The 13,366-nt window shown below is 35.6% G+C and overlaps 1 protein-coding gene across 1 annotated transcript; it reads right to left on the bottom strand.

Annotated features, from left to right (window-relative positions):
• Positions 1 to 4,347: 4,347 nt before the first annotated feature.
• On the bottom strand, positions 4,348 to 13,366 carry LOC114643169 (extracellular calcium-sensing receptor-like). Its single transcript, XM_028791844.2, has 5 exons — positions 13,075 to 13,366; positions 11,661 to 12,473; positions 10,576 to 10,803; positions 8,946 to 9,069; positions 4,348 to 5,332 (listed from the first exon to the last, which is right to left on the bottom strand). The coding sequence occupies exons 1-5, from the start codon at positions 13,330 to 13,332 to the stop codon at positions 4,437 to 4,439; spliced, it is 2,319 nt and encodes a 772-aa protein (XP_028647677.1). The 5' UTR covers positions 13,333 to 13,366; the 3' UTR covers positions 4,348 to 4,436.

Genomic DNA, 13,366 nt, shown 5'->3' with positions numbered 1-13,366 from the left:
GCACGTTCCACCTAAAAAATAGGAAATAGGAAATTAAAGTTTTTTTTCTCTGTATCCAGGATAATAGATAATGATAATAGTTTAACTCATTTCCAGTAGAATTTTCTACAACATTATTAACACAGACTGGTCAAATCATTCTTTTTTTTCAGCTTTTAGTTAATTCACACTTTAAAGAACAAGCACATAACTCCAGTTCTTAAATCTAAACTGAACTCTAGCTAAGCTTTTGGCTGATTTCAAAACCTCTTCTTCTTTAAGTGGCTTGGGCCCTACTTACTGTACGTTACTTATCGGTAAATACTTACCATACATAAAACATTTTAGAGACAGGTGCTCAAGTTCTGGAATGGTCTTCCTGCTTCAGTAAGGGACAACCCATTAGTCCCAGGCTTTAAATCCATGTTGACGTTTCATTATTTAATCTAGAACAGCGGTTCTCAAACTTCTTTAGAATTTCTCGCGTCTAGATTCTAGATTCCAGAATAAACTGATTATAGTTAGGGATTAGACTGTTCACACTTTTAAGTATAAATAAAAAAAATATTTAAGTAAAAATAAAAACCTTACAATTATCAACTGTTACCAACATTTCTCTTTCGTATATCTTGCTGTGACACTCTAGCCCACTTTATACCAGAGATATATACTGTATGTTAAGAACATTTAGAAACACAGACGACAAAAGAATTGAATCTTCTTTTAGCAAAACTGAGTATGTGCTTATGACACTGGCGTAGCAAAGGATTATGCGGATTTTGCAAAACACAAGGGCCTATGAGCTTGGAGGGCCCACTCGGGGCCATATAGATTTTTAAAAAATGTTTAATAACTTAACTAAAACAGCAGTTTCACAGTCTCAATGCAGTGGCTTCCATGTTCAATGGCGTGTTACTATCAACTCTGACCTCAATGGCTGACGCCGAATTGTTTGCTGTTGCCAATCTTCTCGCTGAACGCTATAGCACTGACATTTCGCCGCCATTTTGCACTCAATTGTTGTAATTTCGTGCATGTTTTCTCCCAGGGACATGCAGTCAGGGGAGGCAGGTGAAGGTCATCATGAAAAGTAAAAAAACTAATAATGATAACATAAATTTGTCCACTGGTCTGTGCTATAAATTTGTTTTCTGTATGATTCCAATAATTTTGATCATTTTTATAGTGAAAATCACTGAATTTATGCATTTCTTGTTCAAATACAGGGACAAAACGTGAGGTTCAGTAGCAACTCACCTCACCTCACCTCGGACTGCACTATCCCTCACACACTGGGATGATGCATGCAATTGGCGAGTGCCTGTTGCTGTCTCTTTGTATGTTGCCAATATAATGTTTGCAGAAACATTTATTATACACCCTGACTTCCCACAGTCTGGCTAATATCTTTAATGAATGTGTGTGACATATTTAGTCTTGCTGATCAGACATAAAACAGCAGTGAAAAGGCACAAGGTGAGGCAGACATTAACGTGCCGCCCTGAAGTGGGCAGATGTTTGAGCCCAAAAGGTGCTTGTTGCTGCTGGTCTTCTTGGTGAGAATCTCCATTGAGGTGGAGAAACTTTTAAAACTAATGGAAAATAAAGAGGACTTTAACAAGAAAGTGACACAGATTTTCGTGGAGAAGGATAGGCGCATGAACTTCATTTACAAATAAAGGTAAGACCATAAACGGTTTCAATTTTATAAAAAATGGGATCCGACTAAGAAAAAAAACAACCAATATTAAAAACTTAATTTTGACCATAAATGAATATTCTTTTATTTTTCTTGTTATCCTTTTGTTGAACAGTCTGTATTAAAATTGATTAAAGCATCAGAATTAAAAGCTTTTAAAACAACTAAATATTTCAATTAAGGTAAAAATTGAAATCCATTTTTTTTTTGTACACCACTCTATACTTTTATTTGTATTGAATGAGTATGAATTGTGGAATTGCTACAGCAAATTTAGAACACATGGAGGGTGCAGAGCAAATGCGCTCTCTCTCGCCGCTATAAATGTAACGTTCTTTCTTAGCCAAACATGTACCTTACCTATGTGTGAGTAAAGAATGCTGAGGAGATATGAAACATAACCAGTAGTCAATGTGTATGCTGCCAACTAGTGAATAAGCTACTCTTTTCGGTTCATACATTTGTAAATCTGACTCTGAAGGAGTCAGTGCCTCACCAGCCATGAACCTCACCACATGTCACTCCGTTCTCCATGTTAAAACCCATCACAAACGAGCTCAGAAGTGCCACGTCCCAAAACAGACTTAGTGTCTTGGCTGTACTCTCAATCGAAAACAAGCGCGTGTCAAACATTGTTGAGACTTTTGTGCAACAGAAGGCACGCAGATGAGTATTTTAAGGTAATAGCGATATTAGAAATAATATGATTTGTGACTGGTCAGTCCGTTCCACTTTTGTAAGCTTTAACAGTTTAACAAACCTGTCATCTTTTTTATTGTGTACCTTAGTATGGCTTACTGTGCGTCAGTGTCACTACCGTAAGGATTTGTGAGTGTCACCACTTTATGATGTCTATTTTCTCAGAACTTGCGTAAAACAGGTCGATTTTGTAGTTGTATCCTGTCAGCCGAAGATGAAATGGCTTCATTTTATAGCACAGAACAGTTTCTACTTTGTAGCTTACATTATATTTTAATCACCTTCTTTCACAAAGTTGTCTTGGAAAAGTAAGCGAGTCCACATTTTACATAGATGTACTGTATGTACTAGTACTACTACTCACACCTCCCACACTCCATTCCCACAATTTATTTTATTTTTGATAACTTACAGCGGCTGAAATAAAATGATTTAAAAAGTTATTACAAATTTCATTCAGAGAGCTGGTTTGTTCGTCACCAGCGTGTGATCTGATAGTGACGCGGTCACGGACGCCACTGCCCAGCCGGCCCCTAGGATCTAGTTGTGAATAAATTACCAAGAGTTATGCTAGACAGGAGGGGCCCACCTCAGGGTGCTGCACAGGGGCCTTCAGCAAGCTGGCTATGCCACTGGCTTATGACATTATAGAATGTCAATGAAGTTTGATTTTCTAGATGGAAGGCTGCTGTTAGGAGCCTTTGTTTTCCTTTCCTCCATTATCAACTAATCATATTTCAGTTTATATAGCAATGTGAATTTTAAATTGTTGTGATTTATATTAATGTTATTAATTGAAACTGCTACGTGTCTAACATAGTTTATATCATCATATATATACATATTATATGGTTTAACTGTTAGCTGTTGATGAATTTTAGATGTGCATGTACTTGACATTTTTGGACAAGATTAATATAAACAGAAAAATAAAATAATGCATTGTGAAATGTGACAATAAATAAAAGTACAATAATTATGTGTGCATGAATACATAATTCATTGTTTCATGAAATGTTTTTTATTGCTTATTTCTTAATGTATTTGTTTAATTATTTATTTAAGTGACACCACATGCAAAATGTAATGCACAATAAAATGAAAGCTGTCATTTTCACCTGTCAAAGTTGAGAAGGTGAACTCTAGTGAGTATTGTGTTTTAAAATAATTAATTACATAATAAACAAGAACAACTAAACTAACTAAGTCACTCATCAAACGTTTATGCTAATATATTGTTGTGTTTTATTCATTATCACATTTTCCAATGTCATTTTCTAACCTGGTTAATCCAGACCAGGGTCATAGTTGTGATGGCGAGGCTGGAGCCAATTCCAGTTAGCATAGCACCATGAGGGGTGACAGTTTATTACGAGGGGAACACATACATACACACACACATACACCAGGGACAATTTAGCATCATCAGTTCACCTAACCTGCATGTCTTTGGACTATGGGAGGAAACCAGAGCACCTGGAGGTAACCCAGGCAGACATGTGGAGAACATGCTAACTCCACTCAGGGAGGACCTGGGATGCAAACCCTGGTCTACTTACTGTGAGGCAGCAGCTCTAACACTACACCACCCACATTTTATGATTGATTGATTGATTTATTTATGACATATTCATCCACACTCTCGACCTGTACTTTAATGATACTGTTTGCTGATTTGACTTGAAGTTGAGGATATGTATGCAATGTTCTTCTCTTTCATTACTCTTTTATTGTATAAATACATGTTGTTCATGTCCTGGAAATGCATGTGCCCTCCATAATCAATTGCTGAATGTTTTTTATTGTTTTCTTACTGGTTATTATTAGTTAGGTCTTCAACAAATACAGTAGGTTTTGCAAACATAAACAGCTTATTGAGACTTTATTAGCTCTTGATCATTGGATAACCTGCTCAACTTAAACTTCCTAAACACATGCACTGAGACACATACACAGGAAACAGATGAAAATTTTTGGATTGATATAATTTAATGTTTCTGTCTTTAATAAATATTTGCATATTTAACATTCAAGTCCTTATTAACTAAACTGCAAACAGCTATCGGCTCATGAGTGCTTTCTTCGTATTCTGCTCTGGTTTAAGTAGAATAATATAACATTTTGGAGTGAATATTGCAAACAGAATACCAAAGCTTGAAGCTAATATTGCAAAAATTTCAACAGCTACAGTATATTTCCCCGGTGAGCTAACATAAGCAGGTATGAAAGTTATCCAAACAGCACAAAAAATAAGCATGCTGAATGTAATGAACCTAGCTTCATTAAAGCTGTCTGGGAGATTTCTGGCAAGGAAGGCCAAAAGAAAGCATATACCGGATAACAATCCAATGTATCCCAGAAGAAAGCTAAACCCAGTTACTGATCCAATATTACACTCCAGAATAATCTTTGACATGTTATACTTTGTGTTTTTAACAGGAAATGGAGGGGCTGTGGCCAGCCATACAATACATATTAGAATCTGAGTGAAAGTACATAAGAAAACAGTGAATCTTTGTTGAGAAATACCAAACCACTGTATCACATTATTACCAGGTTGGGTAGCTTTAAATACCACTATCACAACTATAGTTTTTACAAGAATGCAGGAGATACATAAAACAAAGCTGATTCCAAAAATGGCATGCATCATCATGCAACTGATGTGAGAAGGCTGTCCAATAAAACATAGTGAGCAGAGAAAGCACATGGATAGTGACGCTAGCAAGAGAAAGCTCAGTTCAGAATTGTTGGTTTTAACAACTGGAGTATGCCGATAATGGATAAAAACTGCCAATACACCAACTGAAATGAAGAATCCTGATAAAGAGACTGCAGTTAATGTAATTCCCATTGCATCTTCATATGAGAGAAATTCAATTTCTTTAAAAATGCAGTGGTTTTTTCCAGGATTTGACCAAAAATCAGAAGGGCATGGAACACATTCAACAGAATCTTTCAAAGAAAAAAATAAAATGTATTTTATAAGTATACTTTTATTTAATCTGGTTTGAGAGGGCCACTATGAGAGTGCCCTGTCATATTTTAAAGGTTAATATTTAGTTTTTTGAAACCAGCAGCCATGCAATAATTTGTTTACAGTAATGACTTACTTGATGAATTATAAGAAAAACAATGGCATGAGGCTCAGGTGCTTAAAACGAGAACTAAGTCCCAAGTTAAATTATATTGTCAAGGCATACCTACCAGCATGTACATAGTACATCTCAAGACACCAATCTTCCACAGATTCTAAGAATACTGTAAATAAAGCAACTCTGGGAATTTCAGCCTTTAGCTACAGGCACATTTAAGTAAGGGATGTCCCATCAGTCTCATCATTTAAATCTAGGTTGAATATTCTTTACATTCCCTGGCTAGAGTTCTGCATTAGGTTGTTCATACTGCAAGCATTTGTGTCTATCATTTTCTGAAAATAAAAGCCTGATAATTATTATGAGCTATTAATGATCCTCTTCTGTTCTGTTTTTCTGCCAGATGTGGCCCTTGGTTCTGCTTCTGCATTGCCCAACTACTACTCCTGCCCATGGGAAGTATTGTGAGAGATATTGGGACCCTTCTTTTTAATCTGTCTAGCTTGTGCTTTTAATATATCAGTTAAACCATATGTATCTTCTCCCAGCATAAAAGAGAAGGAAAAAAAAATCATCTATATAAACATATATAGAATATATTTGTACATACTTGTGTGAAATGTCATGCAAATTTCTAATCCACTTAATTCAAACCAGGGTCATGGTGGGTGCTGGAGAATATTCCAGTTAGTATAAGGCACGAGGCAAGAACAAACCCTTAACAGGGCACCAGTTCATCACAGGGTGACCAGACAAACTCCTGGGGCACTTTCATGCTGTCAATTCACCTAACTTTCATGTCTTTTGACAGTGGAAGGAAGCCTGCACAGACATGGGGAGAACATACAAACTTCACTCAGGGAAGACCCAGTATGCGAATGCTGGCCTCCTTATTGCAAGGCAGCAGCACTACCACTGCACTACTGTGCTGTCCTGTGTGACATAAATCTTTTATGTATGTGTGTGTGTTTGTATGCATTTAAACATATAGTGACTATCTGCTATCTGTGTGGAGCTCCAAAGTTCCAGATTTCAGCCTGGGCACCGGATGTGTAGAGTTTGCATGTCCCCCTTGTGTTTGAAAAGATTTTTCTTTGGGTATTGTAATTTACTACACATATCTTAAAAAAACGTACTTTAGGTTATTTAGTGATTTTAAAATGGTCCAGTATGAATGAGTGTGAATATCTTCATAAGTGTGCCCTGCCAAGGACTGATAAGCTATTTGGGATGTTATACTAGTGTGCACCCACTGCTGCTGCAAAAGGCATTAGCTCCCCTTCATCACAATTAAAAATGAGATGGCTACAAGGTATCTACAATGTCCCTCAGTTTTATAAAAATGTCAACTGGTAGTTTACTCCAAGTATTTTGCAGAACTTGCCATAGTTCCCCTGAAGACTTTGGCCTAGTTCTGTCTCTTCAGCTAATCCCAGACAACCTTGATGCTGCTGAGATCAGGGCTCCTTTTCGCCTTTAAATTTGGCTATGTGGACATCTATGTCTAAGTCTCTTGCTACACAATGAAATCATGACTGATCAGGTGCCTCCCTGATGGTATTGCATGATGGATGAGAAACTGCTTATATTTCTAAGCATTAAATATTCCATTAATTCTGGCCAGATCCAAATATTGTTTTCAGAAATGTGGTCCCAAGATTTCAGGGAACCCATACTTCACTGAAGACGCCTCCATGTAGCACTCTCCAGCTCTTCCAGAGACAAACTGCCTCAAGTTTGTCCAAAAAATTTCAGCTTCTGAGCTCATGCTGCTATTGTTCAGCACCCTAGTCTTTATGTTTTTGCACAAAGCTAAATATGTTGACTTTGTTTCTTCCTCAAAGGATTAGCTTTTTGGTAGCAACACTTCCATCAATACCATATCTGACAAGTTTTCTCTGAAATGTAATAGGATGTACTTGCATTCCAACGGTTTCTGTGAGTTATAAGAGTTGAAGGAAGTGTTCTTCTGATTTTGAAGGGATGTTAGTTTAATGTATTGGATGTCTGCTGTAAATAACTGTAGTCGCACACGTGTGCATGGGGAACAGTTTACAGGCTCAAATAGTGTTATTTGTCAGCCAGACCAGGGGTTGGCACTCTCCCATGATACTCTGTCCTCCTGTTCCTCTGCAGTTTGGCTGAAGACCCTGCCTTTCAATGGCATCACCACCAGTCCACCCACTGTTGATGTCACTTCCAGCAAACCCTGGTGACATCATTTCCAATACCCAGAATCCACCTTCCTGCCAAATCAGTTCCTGTTCTGGCCGCCCTGACCTCCACCTCTTCCTCCTGTCCACCATGTTTATAGCCCAGGCTCAACTTGTTAGTCAGTTTAGTTGTGAACTCTGCATCTGTTTTGTTTATTTTGCTGATTTTCAAAGTATGAGGTGGCCATCCCCAAACCTTTTTCTTTCTACTGCCTAATTTTTTTACCACACTGTGTTTTTGGTCCCCAACCTTGCCTCTTTCTTGTGCTTCTTTATTTTAATTCGTTGTGCTTGCCAATGTAGTGTGACCACCTTGTATCCTTTTACTATGCTCACTCTTGCAATTGTGTAAGAACTGATGATATGTACGTTAAACTATCACATATGCCACAACGCCTCCTTTTAGTTTGGTTGCCTTTCACACAATCAGCTTATTATGTCAGATCATTAGCACTGGCCTATATACCTCAATGTAATAAAGTTTTCTTTTTTTACCTGAAATGTTACTTTCTTTAATCAAATACAAGTATTTCTCTTTAAAATGTTTTTTTTTTTTGTAAAATAAATGTTTGGAATTCAGAAGTTTGCTCTGTTCTATTGACACACTAATGCAGAAAACAAATTTGGTTTCACCCAGAAAATTGCGTAAGACAATGGGCATTAGTTATAGAGCCATTGGTTAATCAGGAGTATGAGAAGTACTATGTAAATAAGTGTACTTCTTTATACAATATTTATGGGTTTAAATGGTAATATTATTGGCAGGCAATATGTTATAGTGTTTAAGGCTTTGTACTTTAGACTCTGAGGTTGTCGGTTCAGCTCCTGCTACTGACACTGTATGACCATAAGCAAGTTACTTTACCTATTGGAACAACAAATGAAATGTCATCAATTTTATTTCAAATGTTGTAAGTTCCCTTAGATGAAGGGATCAGTCAAGTAATAATATTACTAGGTCACTGGAGCTGCTTACTCTTGAAAATGCTATACACAATTTTCCATGAGTTGAATTAGATCAAACATTTGTCCTTTTTTTTAAGGTGGATGAAATAATACACCTTAAGGAAAGCACAAATGTCTCTGTGTCCATACAGTTTTATATATAATTTATTATTATTTTACACATATGTTTTTCCTTTATTCCTGCAAATTGATTTCCACACTTTCACATGTTTCTGTTATTTTCGCATAATTCCTAAATAAATGTTCATAGGTATTCAAGAACTGTGATTTAAAAATTATCCCAAGACAACCTACCAATTCCACTACTGATTTCTCCATCAGCACATGGTATGCAGTCAAAACAGCAGACTGGCTCTCCCTTGCGAATAGCTTTTCTCGTTCCCTGCAAGCAGCTTTTACTGCAGTAAGATTCAGGAATCTGAAACCAAGCAAACAATTTTCTTCTTTTTCTTATATCTATACAGCAAATCCTTAAGCAAAATAAAGCAAAGCATAAATGAAATTTATTCGATTCCAGTGTTTTTTGTTGTTGTTTAATAAGTAGGCAAAGATTTTTTTTTTTTAATTAAAGAAAAATTACATACTGTATGTGTGTCTGTGTGGATGTGATAATCCTGGAATTCACAGGATTGACATTTCTGTGTCTCAACTTTTTATATAGAAAGTATTGCAGACAAAAATGTAATTTTTTAATATTTTTTTTAGTATACTCAATAATCTACTATACTATGTCAGAGCAGCATTATTGTGTTAAGTGTTTCTTTACATTTTCAGTATGAGCTTATCCAAGTAAAGAATATGCCAGATGCAGTAAATGCAGGACAGGAATACAGTAGATAGATAGATAGATAGATAGATAGATAGATAGATAGATAGATAGATAGATAGATAGATAGATAGATAGATAGATAGATAGATAGATAGATAGATAGATAGATAGATAGATAGAGTACATCGTGGAAAGGATGCCAGTCCATCTCATGACACTTTTCCACTACAGTTAAACTTAAGGAACATCTGTTTAGTTCTGGGTCTCCAAATAACTGGAAATTCTGTCTCTGATTTACCAAATGAAATTACTTTGAATGCATAAAGACCATAACATCTGTACACAGAAGGCACTCCGATCAGGTTTATAATTAGTCAAATTAGTCAGATACCCTATCCATCAGCACTAGGTATCATTTTCTAGTGAAGTATTTGTTCATTATATTCAAACATGTCCAAAGTGTATATACATGTCACAGTCTAATAAAAAATGTTGGGATATGTTGAATGTAAAATTTGTGATTAAAGCTTAAATATATTATATCTCTATAATACTATGCAATACTATCTATAATAAACTTGTGTAGTAGTTTCACATATATATATATATATATATATATATATATATATATATATATATATATATATATATATATATAAATTGAAATGAAATACATGTTTGTGAAAAAATCACACTTTAAGACAACTCTGACTCTAACCAAAATATGTTCATACATCCATCCATTTTCCAACCCGCTGAATCCGAACACAGGGTCACCTGGAGCCAATCCCAGCCAACACAGGGCACAAGGCAGGAACCAATCCCAGGCAGGGTGCCAACCCACCGCAGGACACACACAAACACACCCACACACCAAGCACACACTAGGGCCAATTTAGAATCACCAATCCACCTAACCTGCATGTCTTTGGACTGTGGGAGGAAACCGGAGCGCTCGGAGGAAACCCATGCAGACACGGGGAGAACATGCAAACTCCACGCAGGGAGGACCCGGGAAGCAAACCCAGGTCCCCAGATCTCCCAACTGTGAGGCAGCAGCGCTACCCACTGTGCCACCGTGCCGCCCTGTTCATACATTAATTTTAATAAAAAGTATTTACAGATATAAAAACATTAATTTGTAATGTTGCTTACGTTTCCCAATTCAAAGTTCCAAAAAATATTGTCTTCGTCAAGCACAAGTTCTCTCTCTGCATTTGCAGATTTATCAAAAATGCCAATGGTCCTAATTTTCACAGATCCATCTTCAGCTTGTTGCCAGTTTACAATATCATAGATAGCCAGTGCATCTCCATTGTCATCAAAAGCCAGTCTTTCTCCCAGCTTATTGGTGAAATTGACTTTCTTCAGGTAATGTAAAAGCTTCAAAAACATTAAAAATAAAATGAATGTACATTAATTTTAATTGTCACAAGGAAAAATATTTGAATTAACCTGAAAAAATAATTTAAAAATCTTTTTATCATTTTCTTTATTATTATACTTTTTTGTAAGTAAATAACCAGGAAAAAAGATTGGTAAATAGAATATACCACCCATCTATAAGAAATAAAGGTTTTAAGTGTAAGGATTAGATTTTATATATTAAACTGACAAATGAGGAAAAATAATTAAAAGCAACAGGAGATATCATTTAAAATGGATAATAATATTAGACTCTATTATTTACTTAAGTTTTACTTTTATTCTATGTCTGTTGCTTTAATAATTTTAGCAGTACATTTCACTTTCATCAAAATAATCTTAAGCAAAAAAGATCTTAGGTGTCTAAATAAGTGAAGAAAAAGAAATGCTCAGAATTTTGGTATTCTTTGTCAATATGCAATATAGGCTAAGTAGCTTAAAATATTACCTTCTAAAAAACACAAAATATGTGGAATTATTTTAAACTGTTGAGCTATGAATTTAGTAATGTTAATACAGACCTCAGAATCAATAATCATAAGAATGAACTGAACATTCATTTATATGACTAGAAATACTGTGTATACATGTGCACGTTGACAAATGGCGCTTTAGCCGAAAGTAAGTATAAATATGGGTTTTTCTTTACATATTTATTATATTCCAGTTTTGGTTGATTACTGTATACCAAATGTTGGATAGAGGATATAAGTATTTACATTTACAGCACTAACATATGGCACATCTTGGGGATGTTATTAATATTCTCCGCTCTTACTTTCCTTTATATTTCTACAAAATTCTACATACGGTACCTGCCACTGCTTCATAGATCTTATATCTGCACAGGTATTGTTTTCAAATGGTCCATTCCCTCCTACACAAGAAGCCAAGTCATGTAGGGCATGTGCCAAGGTGTACACCGCTTTGTAGACATTGTAGGAAGCCCTTAATTCTGACACATCATTAAAAGCAGTTTGTGTTTTTCGAATGATCTCAAACCCTGTACACGCCGGCCCATTAGCCACAGAATAATTCGTTTTGGTTTGGAATTTACATCCAAAAACTGTTTCCCAGAACTGGATAAATAAGTTATTATTAAAGTCAGGTTGTATCTGAAGAAGGAACTGTCCCAGTCCTGGAATTTCCCCTCTGCGTATTGCAATACCCAGTGTTCCACCAAATGAACCAAAGTAGTTGCTGCTGGCCAACACCGTGGAAGTGCTCCAACCTTCACTTGCAATCCACTGCCGCCCTGTTATATTTTGGTGAACAACTTCTTTCACCACAGCAAGCAGTTCCACTTCAGAGCAAAATACCACAATAATTGTAGCAGATGATTGTTTTATAGTTTTTACTATATTCTGTATCACATCTTTCTGATGTATTTTGGGGATGGCTTCCATAAATGCAATGCAGCCAAAAGTATTTATTTCTTCTTTAAAGAACTTGATAGCATTCTGCCCATAGTCATCATCACTAGCTAATGCACCAACCCATGTCCACCCATAATGTTTAATGATTTCTGCTATGGCTTTGACCTGAAAGGCATCACTTGGGATTGTTCTAAAGAATGTTGGGTATTCATATTTATTGCTTAAACAGGAACATGTGGCATAGTAGCTGACCTGCAATGTTCAATTAACACATAAAAAAATACAAACATAAAAATATCCTGCATCTTTGTATTTATTTCGAATGGTATTTTTCTATATTTGCAAGTGTTTTAATGTTTTCAAAGGACCATGTCTATTGCTTGTTAAAAATTCAATTATTCAACGTTCTTATTTTACTTCAGAAGTTATTTTTTACTATTCAGAATTACATAGATGATTAAAATATGTATTTTAATAAGTATGTCTAACACAAACATTTTGCATAGAATTTGTACATGTTATGCCAGCTTGTAGGTTTAAATAAGATTCTATGAGCATGTTCATTTAAAACTATTTAATAGTCAAATGTAAGTATTGTTCTGTGGAGAAGTCAATAAATGATGGAATTAAAAAAAATACTTTTAAAAATGGAATTATTCAATCAGCTGATTTATTAATAGAATGCTTATTTTACTTGGTTACTCAACTATTAATAAAAAAAAATCAGACTCTATAGCAGTAAGTAAATTAATTGATAAATAATTGTTTTGTTATTATTCAATCATAAACAGTAAGGAAATTAATTGATAAATTAACGACTTTTTATCATTCAGTCATAAAAATAATCCCTTACCAGTGGAATGTTGAATAAACCCAATATGCTAAGTATTGCAATCGAATGTGTTGATCCAGGATCTCCGACAATAGCAACAACTGGAGGCAGCCCCTGGCAGTTGTAGTCGAGAATAGTGTCATCTTCACCAGCAATTAAACTGGTGGCCGCTTTGAGAGCAACTCCCAAGTTCACACAGTTGTCATAGAGCCGATAACCCAAAGATGTGTTAGGAAGCAGTGCCGGGTCTTTATTAATTTCTTCAATGGCGAATATCATTGTCTGTACCCACTGAAATCCTGAGAGGTCAAAA

Source organism: Erpetoichthys calabaricus, chromosome 2 (assembly GCF_900747795.2).
Source record: "Erpetoichthys calabaricus chromosome 2, fErpCal1.3, whole genome shotgun sequence".
NCBI classification, from domain to species: Eukaryota; Metazoa; Chordata; class Cladistia; order Polypteriformes; family Polypteridae; genus Erpetoichthys; species Erpetoichthys calabaricus.
The sequence above is the reverse complement of the archived record's forward strand: the minus strand, read 5'-3'. Positions and strand labels throughout refer to the sequence as shown.

What these genes read in the sequence shown, in the direction of transcription:
- LOC114643169 (XM_028791844.2), bottom strand. Translation starts at nt 13,332, where the DNA reads ATGATATTCGCCATTGAAGAAATTAATAAAGACCCGGCACTGCTTCCT. An exon ending in GTTTATTCAACATTCCACTG is followed by an intron (nt 12,474 to 13,074) that starts GTAAGGGATTAT and finishes TGAACATTGCAG; the next exon opens with GTCAGCTACTATGCCACATG. An exon ending in AGAAATCAGTAGTGGAATTG is followed by an intron (nt 5,333 to 8,945) that starts GTAGGTTGTCTT and finishes TTTCTTTGAAAG; the next exon opens with ATTCTGTTGAATGTGTTCCA.